The sequence below is a fragment of the Oryctolagus cuniculus genome, chromosome 10, assembly GCF_964237555.1.
Source record: "Oryctolagus cuniculus chromosome 10, mOryCun1.1, whole genome shotgun sequence".
Taxonomy (NCBI): domain Eukaryota; kingdom Metazoa; phylum Chordata; class Mammalia; order Lagomorpha; family Leporidae; genus Oryctolagus; species Oryctolagus cuniculus.
The window spans coordinates 3,889,600-3,912,496 of NC_091441.1; the positions used below are offsets into that span (position 1 = coordinate 3,889,600).

A 22,897-nucleotide genomic window follows, 5' to 3' on the forward strand; every position below is an offset into this window, starting at 1 on the left:
CGCTAAGAACTGCATTACCCCCTGACACAGTGATTCCAGAGCTCCTCCGCGTGCAGGACGGTGTAACTGGAGTGTGCCTGCACACCGTCAGCACCTAGATTCAGCCACGCTGTCCTCAGGATCCTCGGCAGCTACACCACTTGAGAGATCCAATTTTAAAAATCATTAAATTGGAAGTAATACCTATCAAACAGATTTGTTTTGGAGATGTAGTGGCACAGACGCTATTACTACCTGTCCGAGTTCTTTCTCTGTAACTGAACAGGCAAATGGGATTACATGTGAAGACAGAGGTCTTCAGGAGTTCTCACTAGCCACTGAAACGAGAGACCACAGGGATCACTCTTCTCCAGGAGGACCACAGGCAGGAAGTGGCTGAAGGTGGACCAGAGACACAGAGACACTGCTGCATCAGGATAAGCGATTAGAGACGTCTTCATACACACTGAAGAAAGGATAAAAGAGGAGCTATTTGTTTTTAAGCAGATTAAATATACTTAAGGACGTATCTTAAGAAGACTCTGAAAAGACCTAGTTCAGTATATTATTCAATACAGAAGAAACATTGCAGAAGTAACACATCTGCTAAACTCATAAATTATTTACTGATAGATGTTCACAATCAGAATTTCTTGGTGACCAATTATATTTCTGAAGAAACTGAGTTCTTGGGAAACACTTCTCTGACAGTACTCACCCACTGACCACAGAGTATGGCATACTTTCTGTTCCAAACTGAGGAACTCCAAAAGGCATGAGAACAAGGAAGAGAGCACAGACAAGGACCAGGGGCCCAGACTGCACATTCCCTGAGCGGGCATGGTCACAGCAGGGCTGTCAGACACTGAGGCAGAAGTCTGAAGGGAACAACGCAGGTGAGAAAAGCAGGAGGTTAACCCATGGATGACGTCTGGGGTAAAAGAACCAGCTCGCTGAACTGCTAATTATTTTAGGGAGTCTTTTGTTAGTGTGACATATTGAGATTCTGGAAAACAAGGAATCCAGTCTGAAGGTTAAAAAGGAAGATCTCTGGAGAGGCTGAAAATTACAGACCTGTAAGCCTCACTTCTATATTAGGAAATAAATCTGAGATGATACGTATGGATGAACTTAATGATACATTTGGAGAAGTACAACTTAACAGGAGTGAGTCAGCATGGATTTACCAAAGGCAATCATGTCAGAAACAATTTCCTTCCTTTTTAGGTTGAAGTAATAATTGGTTTATGTGAGGAAAAACCAATGAGAAATTGTCAGGATTTTCTGAGATTTTTGGACCTTTTCATAAAATGAATTATCGTACAAAATGTCATGATATGTGTCAGAGCATCCAACTAACAAAAGAGGCTGAAAGTAGCTGGGTTAAAAATAGAAGGCCAAGAAGAATTCAGGAAAATACTATGTTCTACACGGCTGTCCATATCATAACACTAATACTTTTCATTAATGATAAGAAACACTTTTATATTAAGAAATCTGCTAAATAAGTTGGAAGGATTCAGAAAAAAGGTTGTAGCCATCTTTCCGGAACTGCGATAGATTCAGCAAATGGGCTCAAAGGTGAATATGAGAATTAATCTGCCTAGGTATAAAGTGACACACATGGATGGAATTTAAAAATCTGGTAAGCAGAGTTTTAATGATACTGATTTAGTTACTCTTATAACTGAGTTACAAAGCAAATGCTAGGGAATGCAGTTAAATAATATGGTTTCAGAGGCTACAAAAATTGATTATCTTTGAAAAGAATAGGAAAATCCCAATTTGTGGAGGGAGTATGATAGATTCATATGCTATCACTCCGTATAGGTAATGATCTAATGTACACATTAAAATGATTCAGTCTTAACATATTAAGAACTGATGGAGATAAAATTGATTTAAAAGTGATATAAAAGTTTGACAGAAAAATAAAGGAAATTAGGGAAAATACCATCATCATTTAATCAAATACCATCATCATTTAATCCTTCATTTCTCCTGAAAAGAAGAACATCACTTGGTCATTACCTCTAGAAAAGGCATACACATTTACTGCATTGGAGTCTCAGCCTCGAGACGGAACTGTGAAACAACTAAGCCAGCTGCACTTCTCCATGGCGAGCTCACTCTCTGGGAAAATGGAGTCACCAAGCTGGGTTTTCCAGGGAGCATTCACCCACCAGCACTGGCCACAGCTTCCATAGCAACAGGCCTTCTGAGCTGCAACGGCGGGAAGACATCTCTTCCTTCTCAGGCACAATGAGTAGAGACAGAGCAGTCACCCCCGCCCTCTCCTTGGCCGCGGCCATCTTCCTCCCTTTCCTTTGGGGTCATTTGTGGTGCAAACACAGACACGCATTTAATTCTTCTCAAGGTGTAATAAATGAATGCCCAGGTTATTCATGGATAAGAGAGATGGTAAAAACATAATTGGTAAACTGTAGAGATCAAATCAAGATCATTTTTCAGACTACATGAATTTAACCAAAGTGAAAAAAATCCTGTAATGTTCACTGACAAGAAAGAGTTCTGATTACACTTAATGTTTTAAAAGTTTATCTGAAAGGCAGGGGAGGGTGGAGATGCCCCCATTCACTGATTTACTCTCCAAATACCAACACTGACGGGGGCGGGGCCAGGCCAAAGCCAGAATCAGAACTCAATCGGGGGGTCTCCAACAGGGGTGGCAGGGACCCAACCACCTGAGCCACCCCCTGCTGCCTCCCAGCGTCTACACTAGCAGGAAGCTGGAGTCAGGAGGGGAGCTGGGGCTCAGACCAAGGCAGTCCGATTATGGCGGTGGGCAGCCTAACTGCAAACTAAAACGCCTGGCACCCGCTGGCCACTTTTAATTTGATGTCAATTTTGTGAGGGTTATTATGATTGTAAAATCTCATTATATTAAACCTAGGGTGGGCTTAAATGAAACTCTAGAGATTTGGAGGGTGGTAGGATAGAATTTTTTCAAAAGTATATACAGAAAAGCATACAGCTCATAGGAGAACTTGATGAATCTGCTCAAATTGAACACAAGCATGTCCTAGTATTAGGATCAAGAAACAGAACGTTATCAGCACTGTTGTGTCATCCCAGGGACTGATAAATGGAATCCAAAGAATGGACTCCTTTGTGTCTGGCTTAGTTCATCCCAAGAACAACTAAAACAAGAACTTTCTATTGTTGTCTTGTTGTCTGCAGTGGTATTCCATTCATTTTCCTAATGTGGAGAATTTCATTCTATTTGATGGATATGTAGCAGTTTTGGTCCTTTATTGTGATGACTATACCAATAATTACATTAAGTACAAACACTAAGTAAAAGACTAAATATTTCATGAATAAGATTTACATCATCCCAGCAGATAAAAAAAATGCAACTATATGCTATTTATGATGTGGCTGGACTAGTCATACTAATATGAAACACAGAATTATGGCAGAACATACTGCTATAGATATAATTATAGGGGAATTCATATATAGTCTTTACTATGTATGCATGTACGTGCACATATATCAGACAATTCTAAAATTCTGGGTACTTAGTGATGTTTTCCAAATACGTAAAGCCAAATCAGAATCAAAAAGAAAACTAGACAAACCCACAATCATAATGAGAAACCTTAATATATCATTATTAACAGCTGATAGGAACAGAACAATAAGGATGTAGGCAATGTGACCAACATAGTGCACAAACATGATATAAGGATCCTCAGGGCACACAGGCTGTGGCACCAATCAGCACCGGGTTTATCCTCCTTTCTGGAGTAGTTCAAACATTTACCAAAACTCACCACTTGCAGGGCATAAAGAAAGGCTACAATTTTCAAAGGACAGAAATAATTCAGATTATGTTCTATAAACATAGTAAATTTAAGTTAGAAATCCATTTCTATTACTATTCCAATAGTTAACAAAAAGACAACTAGAAAAGCCCAAACTGCCTAAAAATTAAATATTACATTTCTAAATAACCCATGGTTAAAAAGATAAATATGTCATGTTTGTCCTGTGTTTCAAATAGGGCTACAACTAAAGTTAAGACTCACATTTAGCCTGTAATTCTCTGGAGTACCAAATGAAGATAATACCAAAATCATTCTATTAGCCCCAAAGAGAACTGGCAAAAATACAATGAGGGGACAGCTCTGTGGCAAAGCAGGTAAAGCCACTGGCTACGATGCCAGCATCCCATTTGGGCAGTGGTTTGTGTCCCTATTCCACTTCTGATCCAGCTTCCTGCTAACATGACCCGGGAAAAGCAGAAGAAGATGGGCCGGTGTTTGGGTTCCTGCCACCCATAAGAACTGGAAGAAGCTCTAGGCTGCTGGCTTTGGCCTGGCCTAGCCCTGGCCTTTGCAGCCATCTTGGGGGTGAACCAGCAGATGGAAGATCTCTGTCTCTCTCTCTCTCTCTCTGTAACTCTGACTTTCAAATAAATCAATAAATCTTTAAAAAAAATACAATGACTCTTTAACTTGTGCCTGATAATGGTTAAACTGAGCAACTGTTTAATCTCAGTATTAACATGTCTGAGTTCATACACAGTGGTATCTCACAGATACTACATGAACAGAGTGTGGCAGACATCGGTATGAGGGAGGACTGATGCCCACAGAGTTAAAAGTTTCCGAAGTCATAGGTCATACGAATGATCAGTGTAAGCTGGACCCTATGCTACTGTAGAGGCTATGGCCAGCAGACACAGAGTGCTAGAGGTAGAAGACTAGGGCTAACTCATTCAAACTCGGAAACACATGATAAGGAGGTAGGAACTCAGACACATTCAGGACACCCAGCCTCACAAACTGACACAGCAGGGATTGGAACTGCGTCTAGGGAGCTGCAGTTTTGTGGTAAATACTCAATTTAAAACACCTACATAACTCCAGGTAAACACTAATGCAGAGGAACCAATTAAAAACCTCTTTCTGGAGAATTGTTTTCAAACAAAAACCAAAACACCTTATTCTAATACATAAATTTCCAAATATTATCTCAACTAAAATTTGCAATACGTCAAAGCACACTATTTCCAGTTTTTTATGCTGTTATGAAATGTCTTCCTTCTAATGGATTTTTACATGCCAGATACATGGTCAGCCTGGTCATGTGAGAGTGACTGGTGAGGTGGGGTTGGGGCCACAGGATCATTCTAAACTCAACGTTTTAATAACAGAAAAGCATAGTGCGATTCACTGAATTTCGGATGACAAATTGCTCAACATGCTGGTACGTGCATCGAAGGGGGTTCTCCAGGAGTACGGCTTCCTGCCCCTCGAGGACACACACCGCATTTCCCCCACCCCGCGTCCCTCGACCACCTGACACCACGGAAACACAGCAGTGCGAAACGAGGCTCACACAGAAATGCACCAAAGACTCGGAACTGCAGGCTTTGAAGAAGTCCCTGAAAACTCCACTTCTGTAAAGTCTCCTCGTGACGAGCTTAGTCTGCCAAAGCCAGCGACTGCTGAGCAGCCACGCTGCTGTGCGTGGGGGGCAGCAGTCAAAGCCTCTGTGTCGGAGTTTCTGTGACGTGCACACTTAGAACTGTTCTGTACCGTGCAGAAACATGTTCTTAATGGAAACATCAAGAGAAAACTAGGACTACACAGGCACACGTACAACACACACACACACACACACGGAAACTAGATGCTTTTCTTGACCCTTTGTTCACAACTAGTGAGATCGCCAAGCGCACTGCCAAGCGCAGTCAGCACCCGCAGCCCAGTAATGGGGAGGCAGGCAGGCCAAGGTCACAGGGCAGCACCTCCAGCCGCAAGCACTCCTGTGTCTCCAGGGAGCTGTCCTCCTCGGTTCGCATTTGCTTCTTTTCAAAGTTGGGGATACCTGACTTCAGGCTCACCTGTCCTGAAAGGCTAACTGGTGCAATGGGTCTGTCAGTCCTGCACTGGCAAGCGGCGGAGCAACACCACCTGCAGTAGGCTCTCTGCTGCAAAGCCACCGCGGACACGCAAGCTGTTCAGCGTTCTGCGAAGGACCTCTTTTCACAGGCAGTGCCCTCCGCTCCTGGACTGTCAGCAGAACCCACAGCTACAGATGGCCAGGGATGTTTCAACTTGACATTATCTGTGTGTATGGTCGGTACTGTCCAGCTCAGAACCTTTGCAGACACAACCTCACCAACACAGAAAGAGCAAAGACCTCTGCTTTTGTCTGTTTCTAAGGCAGACACTGCCTTTCTGAAGATGCCCATAGGAACACAAGCTGAGAAGTCTAAAAGAAAACATCAGTACTGAAGAAATACTAACCTTATACCCACACATTGGCAAATGTATTAGGAGTATTATTCTATGTACTTGTAAGTTCTATTTCTGTTAAGGTAGACCAGAGAAAACACTGCTGAAATCTTTGAAAGCAAAGGCTGGTGGGCCTTCTACTGACTTTCACACCCTCAGCACCACAGCCCCCAGCCCCCTGCACTGGCCACCACGGGCACACAGTGTTCTGTGCCAAGTCTCACAGCCAAGCCCTATTAAGCAGGGGTCACCACACTGGAGAAATCCGAAGCTCAGTGAGGTCAGATGGCCAATGAAGGGAGAAGGAGAGGCTTCCAGGAGCTTCCAGATTCCGCAGCATGGGTCAACCAGGCCTGGGCGGGGTTTAATGACAGTGCTGTGTGGCCTCAATTTTGGAACACTGCCCGAAATTTACTTCAGGGTGAAGTGCATCCTCAAATAGGTCCCCACACTCACAATCCGTCATTTTACTGTTCTGCACGAAAGAACTCAACACTCAAAGAAAACTTGTTAATTACACAAAAAGCAGGGCTATAGAAGCGGCTCCATTTCACCCTGACGTGAGTACCTTGCTGACACATCCCAGCCTGCCTGACTCGGAACCTAGTTGGCTGGAGCCACTGGCAGCACCAGCACCTCCCAGAAATGCGGGTGACGGCCCTTCCTAATTTCTGGGAAAGGAGCAACCCTGGGCCCCACAGCGCCTGGCTCACTGTCCTCCATCGCACTCTTCGCCCTTCCAGCTCGGCCCTGGAGAACACTGGCACCCCTCAGTAGGGTCCAGCATTGTGAATCACAAATTGTTTTTCTGTAAAAAAATTTTACCAATGAGTGGAAATATGGGCTCATACAACTACTGTAATTTCAGTTGAACTGCGATCTGTCTACTTGCTGTTAGCTGCGTTGCGCTGTTTTCTTAGTTGAGGAACAGCAGGTCTTGAAGCAGATCTGAAGCATATTCTAGCCCGTTAACACAGGAAATGAGGAAGCACTAATGACACCACAAGTACGGAGACCAACTGAACGAAACCCTGTAAAAGCCAGTGTTTTGAAGGTTTCAGTCCCTTACCAGCATGCAGGTAGGCGAGATCAGGGTTTTCGATATCAGGATGCTGCTCCTTCAAGTGGTTTCGGAATTCCACAGGGACATTGGTGCCGTAGTCGCATTTGGGGCAGTTGTACATCTTGACCCCTTCATGCTTGCCAGTGTGTAAAATGTGCTTGCGGATGTTTTCAGCACAGTTTGACCTACCAGGAGAGAAAGCAAAGTAAGTGATGTGAAGGGCAGACCAGTGACACCATTCCACCAATGATCAGCTCACATCACGCAGGCCTTCCACATGTTGGATACGAGTCTCAGTGCCGCATCCATGTACGGTTCATTTGCAGAATGTGTTAACCCTAGGCAGCTGGTAGTTTTTATGTTACGTGCTAATTTCTAAGTTAGTCTTTTACCTTAGCAGTTCATTTCTACCTAAAACCAGAAATACAAAAAAATCCCAGGTCCTGTTATTTAATCTCAAATTATTCTGGTACCACTTGAGGGCAGTGAAGGTGTGTGCTTGTCCCAGGAACACACCTAGCCGCCACCGAGAACTGGTATGAAAGGGAAGCGCTGTCGCCTCCACTGATTTTAGAGCATTTGGGAAACAAAGACATTGATCATTTTAAGTTCTGCTTAAGAAGCTGCTTCTAAGTAAGGCTCCAGGATTATTTGAAGGCAGACACACAGCAGACACATCTGCCTGCCCCACCAACATCTGGGCAATACGCAGGCTGCTCAGCTTCCCACGGCCCTCCAGGCTTTGGAGAGTGTCAGAGAGCAGTACAAGGACATGCCAAATTGCCACTGAGAGGACAGTTCCTTTCCCCTTTCCTATTGCTTCCCTGCAAAATGAGAAAGGCGTAGACACCAGAAAACTGGGACGGCAAGGCTAAGCTCTCGTCCTCATCAGGAGCTGTGCGCCCAAAACTTGGGCATCGTGCACCACGGGATTTCCCTGTCACTGGATAGAAGAAGTTTCTCTTGCTACTTCCCTCCCCTCTCTAGGAACGCTATCATGAAAAAAGGCACATGCACAAGTAAACATGGGTAGAGTCACTAACCAGACAAATCAAATCTCTATGCCCGGGTCGGGGGCGGGAATAACTAGAAAGAAATGCAGCTATACTGACATCTACACTTCTCTTTATTTTCCAAACACATTTATAATGATTTATATAAAACAAATACACTTTTAAAATTTTTAAAATAACAGCACCATCTTCTACGAACAAGATGAGGAACTGAACTATTAGAGATTTTGTCCCCAGGTATTTTCAGCCTGCTGTGGGCAGCTGTCAAGCTGGATGCTTAATTTTGCTTAGAACTTAGAGCAAATCTAGATAAGATGTTTCTTTCATGTCACTACTGCATTACCAGATCTGCTTCCTATATAAATCCTCTATTGTTAGCTAGGACATAAGAATGAGCTCTCATACCACCACTAGCCTGGCGAATGTAAAGGAGTCCCAAGGCCCTGCCAGCTGGAGACTGCTTGAAGTGATTCCAGGGGTGGGCCCATGGCGCAGGTGAATCCTCTGCCTGTGGTGCTGGCATCCCATAAGGGCGCCGGTTCTAGTCCTGGCTACTCCTCTTCCAGTCCAGCTCCCTGCTATGGCCTGGGAAAGCAGTAGAGGATAACCTGAGTGCTTAGAACCCTGCACCCATGTGGGAGACCTGGAAGAAGCCCCTGGCTCTTGGTTTCGGATCGGCACAGCTCCAGCCATTGCAGCCATCTGGGAGTGAACCAGTGAATGGAAGACCTTTCTCCCTGTCTCCTCTCCTTCTCACTGTCTGTAACTCTACCTATCCAATAAATAAATAAAATCTAAAAAAAAAAATTAAAGTGGTTCCATGGAGAAGCAAGTAAACAGCACAACAGTGAGGGACTGGAGAAGCAGGTGTGGCCGGTGAGAGTGCTGGCGAGGTCCGCAGCAACGCCCGTGTGCCCACAGCAGTGGGTTTCATTCAGAGGAGAAGGCAAGGCTGAGGATGCTTTTCAGTGTGTGAATATCTGGGAGAACAGCTCTGGACCACAGGGACAGAGGTAACATAAAAAATACCTGGGTGCCAGAGTTGTGGCGCGTGGGGCCAAGCTGCCCCCTACAACACCCAAGATGTGTCCCAGCTGCTCCACTTCCTACCCAGCTCCCTGCTAATAACCTGGGAAAGCAGCAGGGGATGACATGCGAGCTTGGGACTCTGCATCAACCTGGGAGATTCAGATGAAGCTTCTGGCTCCCAGCTTCCACCTGGCCCAGCCCCAGCTGTTGTGGCTATCTGGGGAGTAATCTGATGGATGGAAGATCTCTCTCTCTCTCTCTCCCTCTCTCTCTCTCTCTAATACTATCTTTCAAATAAATAAAATAAATCTTATAAAAAGAAAAGGAAAATGCTTGAAGGCAGACAACACAACTGTCAACGTCTGTGATAGGTGAAAGGAAGAAGCCCCTGTTTTGAATTCTGGATCTAGCTGGGTGAGCTGTTTCAAATTACTCCCTCACTTCTATAGGTCTCCAGTTTTCAACAGAATGACAGACTCCCCCTACATTCACCACTGTTTACTGAAACTACAGAAAGAAAATAAAACACTACTATTGTCCACAATTAGCACTGTTTATTAGGACCCTGGATTCTGTGACACCACCAATATTATCTCCTCATGTAAAATGCTAGGCATCCAGCATCACCAAAACCATCACTGATCTGGTGAAGAAATTAAAATTGCCTAAATACACATATTTCACTGTATAACACACATCTAAATAGGGAACAATACAAGCACTGAATCCTAACTTCGGTGAAGGAGGAAAGAGATGACATGGAAGACAGAATATCTTACTTTCAAGAAGGGTGTATCTTGGACGAAATGAGCCAGTATCTCTTAGTACCTCAACAGCACATGGAACCTAACAGGAGACTATGAATTTAGTGAGGAGCATATAGAGGAAGGCAAAGTCAGAGAGAGAGTTTAAAAACATGAGAACCTTATTTTAAAAATTTAAGAAAATAAAATGAAATATGATAGAAGGGGTTTGGATCTTGACTTTTTGAAAAAATAATTTTTAAAAATTTTTATTCATTTGAGAGGCAAACAGGCAGAGCTTCTATCTGCTAGCTCACTCCTCCAAAACCCACAATGGCCAGGAATGGGTCAGGCTTCAGCCAGGCTGACGCTGGGAGCTGAGAACTGCACCTGCATCTCCCACGTGTGGCAGGGACCCAACTCCTGAAGCCACTCGCAGGAAGCTGGAGTCAGGAGCTGGTGTTCATAGTCAGACCCTCCAGAATAGTGTCTTCACAGGGGTCTTCGTAGCTGCCCCAAATGCCTGCCCCTTGGAAACTGAGATATGAAAAGTTACTAAGGACTATTCCATACCTGTGTCCTCATACGTATATATCACACGCATGTTAAGCTGTACAGTATAACATATATATGACTACATATAAAGAGAAACAGCCTGGGGTCCACTCCCAGCATGGGACTTGAAACCCTTCTAGGTGCTGGCTCTGTGATCTTGGGCAATTACCTCAATTCTCTAAGATGTCCTTTTGCTTTAAAATTATTTTAAGATTTATTTACTTATTTTAAATTCAGAGTTACAGAGACAGGGGTGGGGAAAAGAGAGGGAGAGACCGAGGGGGAGGGAGGGAGGGCGGGGGAGATCATCCATCTGCTGGTTCACTCCCCGGATGGCCACTTCCAGTGGAGCAGCCAGGATACAGATCAGCATCCCTATGGGGTGCCAGCACTGCGGAGGCCACTGTACCAGCTACACCACAATGCTGGCCCTAAGATGCCCTTGCTTAAATACAAAATAAGGTTAATGGTATCAAATTACCAAAAATTTGGTCTCTGTATTATCTTCTCCCTGAGCGAAAGGCAAATGGATGTGAGCACAAATTGTCACACAGGAGTTAGAGAGTGGCGAAAGCTCTTTGTAGGCTACAGCCCCACCCCCTGGTGTTCAAGGCTGCTGTGAGAACAGAGGGGAAGGTGAACTGTGTGCCCTGCTCAGGCCCAAGCAACTGGAAAGGCAGGATCAACCCGAAGAAACGCTAAGTACAGTGCAGCTCCCTCACACTCAAGTCCTGAAATCTGCCAACCTTTCTAGCCTCCAATCTCTGGATGCAGCCCAAGTTACACAAACTCCCGTGATGGCTTTCAGCTGAGGGGAAAAGCACCTGTGACACAGGCCTCCCATGTGAGTGAGCACCAGCTCATGTCCTGACTGTTCCTCTTCCCATCTAGCTCCCTGATAATGACCTGGGAAAAGCAGTGGAAGATGGTCCAAGTAGTTGGGTCCCTGCCCTTGACATGGGAGACATGGAGAAAGCTCCTGGCTTCAGCCTGGCCCAATGCTGGCCATCTGGGGAGTGGACCAGCATATGTAAGATCTATCACTGTCTCTTGCCATCTCTCTCTGTAAATGAATATACAAATCTTTAAAATAAAACTTCATTCCTTTCATTCTTTTTTTAATTATTTACTTATTTGAAAGTCAGAGTTACACGGAGAGAAGGAGAGGAAGAGAGAGAGACAGAGAGGTCTTCCATCTGCTGGTTTACTCCCCAATTGGCCGCAAGGGCTGCAGCGTGCCTATCTGAAGCCAGGAGCTTCTTCTGGGTCTCCCACTCAGGTGCAGGGACTTGGGCCTTCTTCAACTGCTTTCCCAGGCCACAGGAAAGAGCTGGATCAGAAGAGGAGTAGCCGGGACTCAACCCGGTGCTCATATGGGATGCTGGCACTGCAGGCTACAACTTTACCCACTACCCACAGTGCTGGCCCCTCACCTCTATTTCTACAGCTTCCTTACTTGGAAGTTATAAAAGACTTGTCCCAAATTTGGTTCTAGCACTTGCACGTAGCTTCAGTATGTAATATTAATCATTAATTTTTTTTTTAAATCAACCTATAAGGTGTGGCTAAGTGTGGACACCCTGGGCTATCCAGTTTTTTCTATACCATTTACTAAAGTCAATCTCCCCCCCCCCCCCGCTCCCGACATGAAATACCACATTTATCAATGTTATCAATGTTTTAGCTATTTGGAGGTAATCCAGGAATGGATATTACATGCTGCTAGCCTGTCTCTCCCCTGTGAATCTAATTAGCAGGTTGCAGAAGTTTATCTCAGGTCTGTTCAGTCTGCATTACTCTGTTTCCTCCCACACAGCAACTGCCCACTCAAAGCCACTGGGGAGGTGGTCACAGGACTGTGGTCGTCAGCTGATGTGGCAAAAATGTGGGGCTAACAATAGTCCTAGAGGGACCTGGCAAACAGTGAGTGAATATTACTGGAGAACAATCAGGCAGTGTCTATGAATACCATCAAGTAGGCTAGCATTTAGCCTAGCAATAAAGATGTCTATAGCCCATATCCAGGCACTGGGCTCTGCTCTCAGATCCAGCTCCTAAACTCAACTTCTTGCTTCTGCAGACCTGGGTGGAGTGGTGATGGCTCTAGCACTTGAGTGGGAGACCTGGATTGAGTGCTCTCAGCTCCTGACTGACCTTGACCCAAGCCCCTGCCATCACAGGCATCTTGGGCATGATCAGTTGATCAGAGCTGTTCTCTCTGCCCATTATGGGTGACCTTTTTTTTTTTTTTTTCATAAATTTTGGAGTTTCTCTGAGCTAAACATCTTGCTGCTTTGCTAATAACACCACTGCGTTCGTGGTGACACCAGGGAAATACAGAGTCTCTCTTTCAAGATTTTATTTATTTATTTGAGAGGCAGAGTTATACACAGTGAGAGGGAGAGACTGAGAGAGAGGTCTTCCATCCACTGGTTCACTCCCCAAATGGCCACAACGGCCGGAGCTGGGCCAATCTGAAGCCAGGAGCCAGGAGCTTCTTCCAGGTCTCCCATATGGATTCAGGGGCCCAAGCACTTGGGCCACCTTCTACTGTTTTCTCAGGCCATAGCAGAGAGCTGGATCAGAAGAGGAGCAGCTGAGACTAAAATTGGCGCCCTTATGGGATGCCAGTGCCACAGATGGAAGATTAACCTACTGCACCACAGTGCCCGCCCAGTTCTATCTCTCTTGCACTTTTTGTGTGTAATTTTTCTGTCTTTCTGTCTCTTAAGTCAATCAATCAATCAATCAACCAATTAAAAAATCTAGAGGGAATTATCTTCTATAAACAAAGAAAAAGAGGGTGGCAGTGGCACAGACGTCATCTAGTAAGTACCTGGAAGAGGGCCTGGCGCAGAGATCATAAATCAGTTCATTCCCTTCTCCCCAGGGAAAGCCAGGACTCTCCCTCGACACCCAAGTTCTTTACGTGTCTGTGTATGTGTGTCAAATTAACAACTGTCTTGATACACTGGGGACAACCAGGACTGTGACAGTATTAGCCACAAAAATCACAGTCCAGCAACAAAAGTTCCTGGGCCGGACACCCTGAGAACTCCCCTGTGTTCGAACCCCCATCATTTTCAGTCTTCTTCCCACTTTAAGACTCTTCCTTTTCCATGCTTCCTTAGAAAGAAAGAATTCCCATTTCCCAGATGACTTTTTCAGGGAATCACTTGACAACATCTCATGATTTTGCAACATCTCATATTTTGCAACATAGTTCTACGCAACATGTACCACTCTAAAAATGATGTAAGAAGGTTTACAAAGAAAATAAAAACAGAGTGTGACTGAAAATGATGCTAACAGAACTCAAAATAGGACTTTATAAAGTGGCTAAGTGTCTATTTTGTGTGTAAGTGAACTCTAACTCCCTTATGCAGTATACAGAAAACACTGCTTTCAAAAAAGAAACATGAAACGTGAATTATATGGGACATGTAAAAAACATTATAATGGATAAGGGCAAGTTTGCTAAAACAGAGACACACCACAACACACACGCGGGCATTGCAAGCAGCAGCTTAACCTACTGCACTACCAATACTTCCAATGCCAGTCCAAGAAAATACACTTTTAAGTGAATTATTCCAATTTTGAATATTATTATGCTTAATAAAACAATAATCACTACATTGAGGGTGGTATTTAGAATGAAAATAGCTACTATTTTCAGGGGGAATAAATTTGGCTTAGTCACTGACTGCTACTACGTAGTGGATTAAATTCTTCAATAAATTGAAGAAGCTTCACAGTGAATTTCCTAGATATGACATAATCACTTAAAAATTATAAAAGCAACTAACAGAGATATAAATCAGTAGATACACATAGTTAGGGTATGAACCTAAATATTACTGTGAATATAAAGTTCGCCTTAGTTTTCCTAAATAAAATGTTCAAAAAGTGGACAGTAGAGTGAGAGAGAGTAAATTTACATCCCCAAAATATAAGCAAGCAAACACCTATATAGTAAAAATGTTTGGGGCCAGCACTGTGGCACAGTGGGTAAGGCCACCGCCTGCATTACCAGCATCGCATATGGGCACTGGTTCTAGTCCTGGCTGTTCCACTTCCTATCCAGCTTTCTGCTATGGCCTGGGAAAGCAGCAAGATGGCCCAATTCCTTGGAGCTCTGCACCCACAAGCCAGACTTGGAAGAAGCTCCTGGCTCCTAGCATCAGATCAGTGCAGCTCTGGCCATTGCAGCCATCTGGGGAGTGAACCAGTGGATGGAAGACCTCTCTCTCTGCCTCTGCCTCTCTGTAACTCTGCGTTTCAAGTAAATAAATAAAATCTTTAAAAAAAAGTTTTATGGATTTGAATACACACATATAAAATATCATCTATTTTATTTTTATTTATTTATAATATCTATTTTAAAGTAACACTTTGGAAATGCTGATTTTAAACTCATGTTTATAAAATAACTATTTGGGGCCGGCACTGTGGCGTAGCAGGTTAAGCCTCTGCCTGCGGTGCCGGCATCCGATATGGGCACCAGTTCTGGTCCCGGCTGCTCCACTTCCAATCCAGCTCTCTGCTATGACCTAGGAAAGCAGTAGAGGATGGTCCAAGTCCTTGAGTCCACGCACCCATGTGGGAGACCTGGAAGAAGTTCCTGGCTTCTGGCTTCAGATCGGCCCAGTTCCAGCTGTTGCGGCCATTTGGGGAGTAAACCGGCGGATGGAAGAACTTTCTCTCTGTCTCTTCCTCTCTCTGTCTGTAACTCTGCCTCTCAAATAAATAATTAAAAAATAAAATGACTATGCAAACACTTCATTTGCATAAGGGTCTGTCTCCACTGGAGTCACTCTGGGATCTTCTCACCGTTTTCTACTGCGCAGCACCTCCAGTTCCTCTTTCATCTGAGATGCAGCCTCTTCAGAGTCTGGAATGATGCCGTCTGGGAATCCCACACCCACTCCACATGTGCCACCACGCAGCAGCCCTCGTGATGGGTATATGATGGACTCCACATCATAACCACGTTTTCTATTGTGCTCTGCTCTCTCTAAACTGAATATCAGTATATCCACATACGTCTTCCTGAAATGCCATTTTTTGGGGAAAATTATGTCCTTTATTTATTCTAATTATAATGAAGGCAGAAATCCTGGACATAGATAGATGTGACACACAATTACTGTAAAATTCTCCATGAGAAAAGTCAATGCAACAAAAGTTCATTGAAAATAACATGAGGTTTGTATCAAGGTTTGTATTTCTAAACATGTAATGCATGTTAACAGAAACTATGAAGACAAAAGTGAAGAGATATTCATTCAGGAAAGTCAGGGCAACACTGCATTCAGTTCTACTGAATGAAATATGCTTAGCTTTGTTGAACACTTTGCTTCCCAAAATTTCTGGTTACAGAACACTTTTTATGCTGCTTCACGGGAATACTGAGTGGACTTCACAAAGCTGCCATTCCGATTCAGGTTAATTAAATTATACATGTTCTTTGTATGCAATGCAAAGCAGCTCAGCTATCTTGATCATTATTAGCAATTTTCTTAATGTATTATGAAATAAAATTTCAATTTGTTTGAATAAAATTAGATTTCTCAGTTAGTGTATGTATGACTGTGTGTGACATAGCCCATCTGCAAAATTAAGCGGGTATCCAATTTCTTTTTTTGCCTCTTCAGAACTTTTTGAACTGATAGCCATGAAAAGAATTAAACTGTAGTTAAATTGTTCTACAGAAACAAGAATATCAAACTACACAATAAGTACATGTTTATATTTGAAAATATAGAAAGGGAAGTTCTATGATATCTTTATAACAGTGATGTAAAATGGGAAAGGAATAACCCAAAGAAGATGTGAAAGTAAATTAAACTGAAAAAGTTAACATATTTTAAAACAACCATTACTTAGTTACACACTTACTGGACATAAACCCAGCCTAGGAAAGACAGGAAAATGTTCACAGTTGACAGGAATGTGAAGTTCCCAAGTCACTGCAGGTTGGAAAACTGTGCTACAATACATATGTACAGAGCCAGTTGACAATTTATGTGAGACAGCCCAAGATACATACTCCTTTATCACTTACGTTCTCACTCCAGAGTCTGATAATTTTAGATTACTGAACATTTGTGCTGTTTAAATTTAAAATTGGTTAAAAGCTATGAGAATAAAGAACTTCACATTTCTCTACCTCAGAGGGAATGTTATCAATAATGTTGAGCAAATAGATGAATGTCATTAGGAGTGCTGAACCAAAAACATCACAGGAAGAGAGCAGAAAGCACAAAGATCTATGTATATTAGGGATAATGATGTTATTTCAAATCAATTAGGAAATGATGAGTTCCATAGTAAGTGGTGTTGAGTTAACTGCCTCCTGTATGGAGAAAAATTAGCTAGATTCTTATTGTCACAGGGCATATAAAAATACATGCCTTTGGAACTTCAAAATTTTAAGATGAATAAATCAAATTATAAAAATGACAGCAAAAAATACATTTATAATCTTGTTTAGAGTTCTCCTAAAGAAAATGTCAAATCCAAAAGCTACCGAATTATGTAGGAAAATGTACACCATCAAAATTACAGCTGCAGTACAGCAAAAATGCATCATAAAAAATAAGACAGGGCAAAGAAAGGCAGAAAACATGCAGCATATAGAAAAAACATGATTAATAAAGACTACAAAATGAGTATCAGTGGTTAATTAAAAAGAAAGGTAAGTTTCAGGATAAAGAATATAAAGAGCAGTTCCTAACTGGGGATGGACAAACGGGGACGCACTCATCACGTGGACACCGACTTCTCTAGAAAGCGAGGATGCAGATTAAAGCCCCAGGCGACAGATGGGAAGAAGTTAAGATAACTGCGAATGCTAAACACTGGTAACAGAAATTGACTACCCTGGCAGTGGTGCAAGTCAGCATAGGCATTGCAGACATGTGATGCCATCCTCACATTTAGAGTATACATACTTTCTTGGATTCAGAAGTTCAGCTTTTAGTAGATTATCCACAAGGAGTCATTAAACCATTGTTTCTAACAGCTAAACATCAGGGAAAACTTTAAAATTAATTGTCCATTAATAGAAGAATGGGCCATTAATTTATGGTATACCCACACTTAAGGGAGTCCAGATAACTGACAGATGAGAATTACCTTCTCCTCCAGAGGCCCTGGGAAGCCAATCACACCTTGGTAGGCCCAGGAGGGTGTGGCCTGGTCACAGGAAGGGAGACCGCCCCCAGCCATGAAGTTCAGTCATGTCAGAATAAGGCAAAGTTCCGGTAGGCCAGGGCCCACGGCTGCTAGATCTCAGCTCTCAACATCAGCTGGTTTTGATGTCCGTCACTGCCCAGATCAGAGACAGGCGAGGGGCGGAACAGGGCAACTCTGTACTTGTCTCTCGGAAGTTCTACAAGGAAAAGCTGTTGAAGATGGCCTGGCTTGTACTCTACCTGACCCTTCATCTTTATTTGTTGGACTAAAAACCACTAAACAGAATATGGTAAACCTTAAATACTAACAGGGAAAGACTTCCAGAAAGTTCAACTATTAAATTAAAAAAAAATCAAATTCCAAATAATTACATATTTGAGCCCTTTCTGCTGTTTTTCAAAAATATATATATATACAAACATACAAAACAAACACATGGAATATGTACATAAACACATATAGATATAAAAAGACATCTAGTGGCTAAAGAAGCCCAGTAAACCACTCAAGGAAATGACCTTCATGGAAGGGTTTCTAATCCCAAGGAAACGTTCATGTTTCGCTTGGCATGTTCTGGGATCATCTGTAATATCCATGAGAATATGTCTGTGTCACTTCTGTAGAGCAAACCTGATCAAGACATCCACGGTAAAGACAGCTGGATGGGACGGTCCTGCAGAGCATGAAGTCCCAGCAATGGCGGACTTGAGCTGAAGGCTCAGCTACAACGATCCCCCCGTTTACAGAGAGAGCTCAATCCGATGCGTCAAGTAAAAGACGTAAACGCAGTAACTCAAGCTGTAACGGCAGTCACTAGGAAAGACAGGAAGAATTCCATAATACAGAGGGAAAAGAGGAGAGGTGTGGTGGGAACGAGGCCGGCAGTCAATGCTTTTTCCAGTTACAACAACTGGAAGCTACCTATAAACCAAGAAGCACAGGAATGGGCAAAACCCAGAAATAACGACCAGTGACGCTGAGAAGAGAAGCAGGCCCAGAAACAGAGTCTTCAACAGTAAACTTCCATTAGTAAAAATGATATGGAAAAAAAATGGTAACTTCTATGAGAATTTAAGCAAACTAGATATGCGAAAATAATGCCCCGGGGTCTGGTGTAGTCATGCAGAAAGTTAACCCACCACTTGAGAAGCCAGCATCTGCTATCAGAGTTCTGGTTGGAGATCTGGCTACTGAGCGTCTGATGTGCTTGGGAAAGCAGCGGACAATGGCCTAAGTGCTCCTGCCACCCACGTGGGAGACCCAGATGGGGTTCTGGTCTCCTGGCTTTGACATGGCCCGGCCCAGCTGTTGTAGCCATCTGGGGAGTGAACCAGCTGATAGAAACTCTGTCTTGTCACTTTGCTTTCAAAAAAATAAATAAAATCTTTAAAAAATATAACAATAATGGTACAATATTACATTACATGTAAAATAATTATTCAAAGCTTCTTTAGTCAGCTAATAAGAGTACACAAACATCCGAGGTAATCATGATATAATCTTTCAAATATTTTTTGCAAAAGCCAATTTCAACTGGACAGTTTCTATATAACCTTACTCTAAATGCTCTAAATGTTAAGCTCCCCCCACCCCGTTTATTTACCCAAGGTAACTTCGTATTAAACAGGAAAATTCCTATCAGATCACTGCGTTTCATGACTCTCAAGCCTTAGAAATCTGTCCTTCTGACAACACAAATTAATGCACGTTACATTTTTTCTATCCACTTCTTAGTTACAATTCTCTGAATGAGGTAAAGTGACCATAAAACAGCAGTGTCTTTTACAAGAAAAAAATGTGAGGTAGCACAGAAGAGGGAAAAAAAGCTAACAAACATGGCATTACTGGCCCTGTGTATGGCTAGTGAGAAGCCAAACCATCCAGGCTTCCAGTCAGGGGCAGCCCAGCTGTGACCAGGGCCTCCGAGGGTGCCATGAGCACGTGAACACAGCTTCCCAGAAACTCTGGAGGAGAGGTCAGTGCACCTGCCCATCTCCAACCCACACACAGCCTCTGGCCTCCAAGCGCTGGGCTAAAGGCCAAGGCTGGCAAGGCCTGTCTTTCAAACCCACCCTCAGGCCCTTCCAAATGGAAGACAACATTAGCCTAACTATTGTTTTCATTGATAAGGCAAGACTACGGTTACAAGAAAAGTCTTAATTTCCTATGTATTGGCATTTATTTTCAAAATGAATTTACTCAATGTATATTTAGTACAAAGAAACACAACAGTGAATCATAGTGGCTAAGCTCTCAAAGAGGATATGCTTTGATAGGAGAAATGAGTTACAAACATCAACAAAAAGCTCATTTTCATAACAGGAAACCTCCAAAAAAATCCGAAACTGTTGAAAAGCGCATCTGTACTTACAGAACTGTGCACTCCCTGCCTGTGGCTCTTTATCCACTCAGGATCCAAAATTACCTTGTCCCCCTCTACTGAGAACCCCTGAAGTGCTTCCCCTGATTCCAGTCAACACTGAACACCATCACAAACCCTGCTGCTACAGCGCTGTCTTGACTTGGGCACAGCCAAGGTTCTGCCCACTGTCACACTCGTGCCCCTCCGTTCACATTTCCCACGCTCGCTTCCGTTTAAATTGCTCTCTATCTAAATCTCAGCTCACGGTTTCCACTCCCAGGTGGAGACAACTTACTTTCTAAAATCTAACACTCTCCTTTCTGCTTTCCACTCTACTGAAGAACAATGAAATGTTAGGAAGTGACACTGAATATTTTCTCTGCTAGGAACCCAATTCATTTCTTTAGAATTTATTGTTTAAAGAGCAGTTGCACTCACCCTGTGGAGTGACCTAAACTGAGGCCGGAGGGGGAAGGCTCCCATGTCACACGGAGGGAGGTGCCGCCTTAGGGAACACCGAGCCCTAGAGAACGTGGATTCCTCCCTAAATCTTCTTCTTTAGTCCCAAAGAGAAAAACATATTTCATGAACCGCTTCATTTCCTAATGTACTCGTGCATCCTCAGTATAAGGGACAACAAAAAGCAATTGCTGTGCAAAAACAGCAACCTAGCAGATGTCCACCTGACGCTGAGGCGGCTACCTGCTCCGGTAAGCACAGTGCACAGCGGAACGTGTTAAGTTTAAACAGCTATCAGGTGTCTCACAACGTGTGCTGATGAGACGCCAACATCCCGGTGTCAGGCAAAGCCCGCAGCAGGCATTAGTGCCTGCTGCCCTTCCACTGAGAGCCCAGCACGAGGCTGTTCTAGAGCCCTGGGAACTGTGCGTCCAGGCTAAGGAAGGGCGACAGGAAACGGCACTCCGTTAACTTGAGGAATCCGGTGATGCCTTAATCTGCCAATCAGCGCGTGTGTGAAGGGAGTGGGCCAGGCATGCAATACAGGGAGTGATTCCTAAACTTGTGACTACAAAAACATTCTCTCAATGTTGAGCTAAAAGTGTTGCTTGAAGCTTGGGAACAGTGAAATTCAGCAAGATGAATTAACCTGACATATTGTGTATCTTCTTCGCACTAATCGCTGCCTGGATGGCAATAACTGCTGAGAAAAATTTCTTTTCATTATTATTCTGTACTCTTTGAACCAAATGCTGACCCCTAACTCTTGGCCTGTATAAGTATATTTCCTTACATAATAGGTTTTATTTTTTCCATTTCTTTTAAGTGACTTAGGCTTAGCAAAGTGAGATGACAAGAACCAGACAAAGCAGGTGATGAGAAAAAAAAAACTTTACTAAAATAACATAGGAAAAGGTAGTATAATAAGCCTGCTAGATCCCAACAATCATTCAAAGCATATTATTAAAAGAAACTAGGTAGGGCAAAAATCGTATATGGAAACATATTCCCAAAGGACAGGAACTACATAAAGCATCTACAAGTTCACTGAGGTTAGTTACCCATAAAAATATAAACTTTCACAAATCAAGTAACTTAAATGTGTGTGTGTATACAAATGATGACTAGCTTTTCTAGTTTTACGTTTTTTCAAATTTAAGACTAGATAAGTAAAATTTTCCTTGAGCCAGAAGAGTGTCTTACAATATCTCTCTGACTCTGTAGGCCAGAACTTAAGTTCACTTGGGACAATCCAAAATTCTAAGGGAACAAGAACAAGGCCAGCTTGCAGACAACTGCAGGCATTGGTGCTGCACGGTGTGGCGAGCAGTCAGGCAGCCTGACCACAAATCACCACCGCTCACAGACTCAGGAGTCTACTAGGGGCGGGGGCGGGGCTGCCATAAAACTTTAAATACCACTTAAGTGGCTGAAAAGAGATCCCATCCTTCACACCTGGTGTACTGGAGGAATGGTGGAATCTGCCCAAGGAGGATCAGGGCCAGGAGGCGTGACAAATCAGGTAGAAAGTTTATTTTCTGGCTCCTCTCTCGGATGCCTCCGGGAGCAGTGCGCTTCCTTATCTGAGAGGGGTCCGCAGAGTGTTCAGGGCTCTAACGCTCTGCCACACAAAGCTCTCCAGGTCTGCACTTGCCAAATCGCAGCCTGAAGATGCACACACTGTGAACGCTGTGTCACTGAGTCCCACCAAGGGCTCGGCTCATGCCCTAAAGGTATGTGATCACCTCTGCAGAAAAGCAGTAACAGGAGAGAGTCACTGATGACGAGGGGCCGCTGGATTTAGTTAATAATCTATGTCCAGTTTTATAAAAATGCTCCTTGTAATCCATTTAGAAATAATAACTGGTTCATTTCAGTCCCTGCACACAATACCTCCCTTTGTCCCTTGTAAGTCTCTCAAATGTCTTATTTTAAAGGAATATATAGTACTCCCGGAAGACATTTTCCCATTTCTATTCTCTTCGGCTCCTGCGAGCCCTTGTTCAGTGTGATAAGGCAATCTCCTCCGGGATCTGAGCTGTGTAGTTTCGCACCACGAGTGACAAGGACTCGACTTGAATAACTGCTGTGCGCAGGTTGTAATTATGTCAGCTGGAATGTTGAACAAGGGGGCTGATTAATGTGCGCCCCAGCCCAGGCGCAGGCCCTATCAAAAGCTCTGCGCAGGCCAGCAGTGGGGACGGGTTAAGGCAAAAAGACAA

At 43.5% G+C, this 22,897-nt stretch overlaps 1 protein-coding gene across 5 annotated transcripts in view; it reads right to left on the minus strand.

Moving 5' to 3' along the window:
• Nucleotides 1-22,897, minus strand: part of ZNF407 (zinc finger protein 407) — a 454,851-nt gene that overhangs the window by 134,565 nt on the left and 297,389 nt on the right. For all 5 annotated transcript variants that reach the window (XR_011379296.1, XM_008261471.4, XM_051851877.2 and 2 more), the window contains one exon: nt 7,321-7,499. Coding sequence is in view for 4 of the 5 variants with exons in the window: in XM_008261471.4 (XP_008259693.3) it covers nt 7,321-7,499 (179 nt within the window). In the remaining variant the exon portion in view is untranslated. The remainder of the gene's footprint in view (nt 1-7,320; nt 7,500-22,897) is intronic.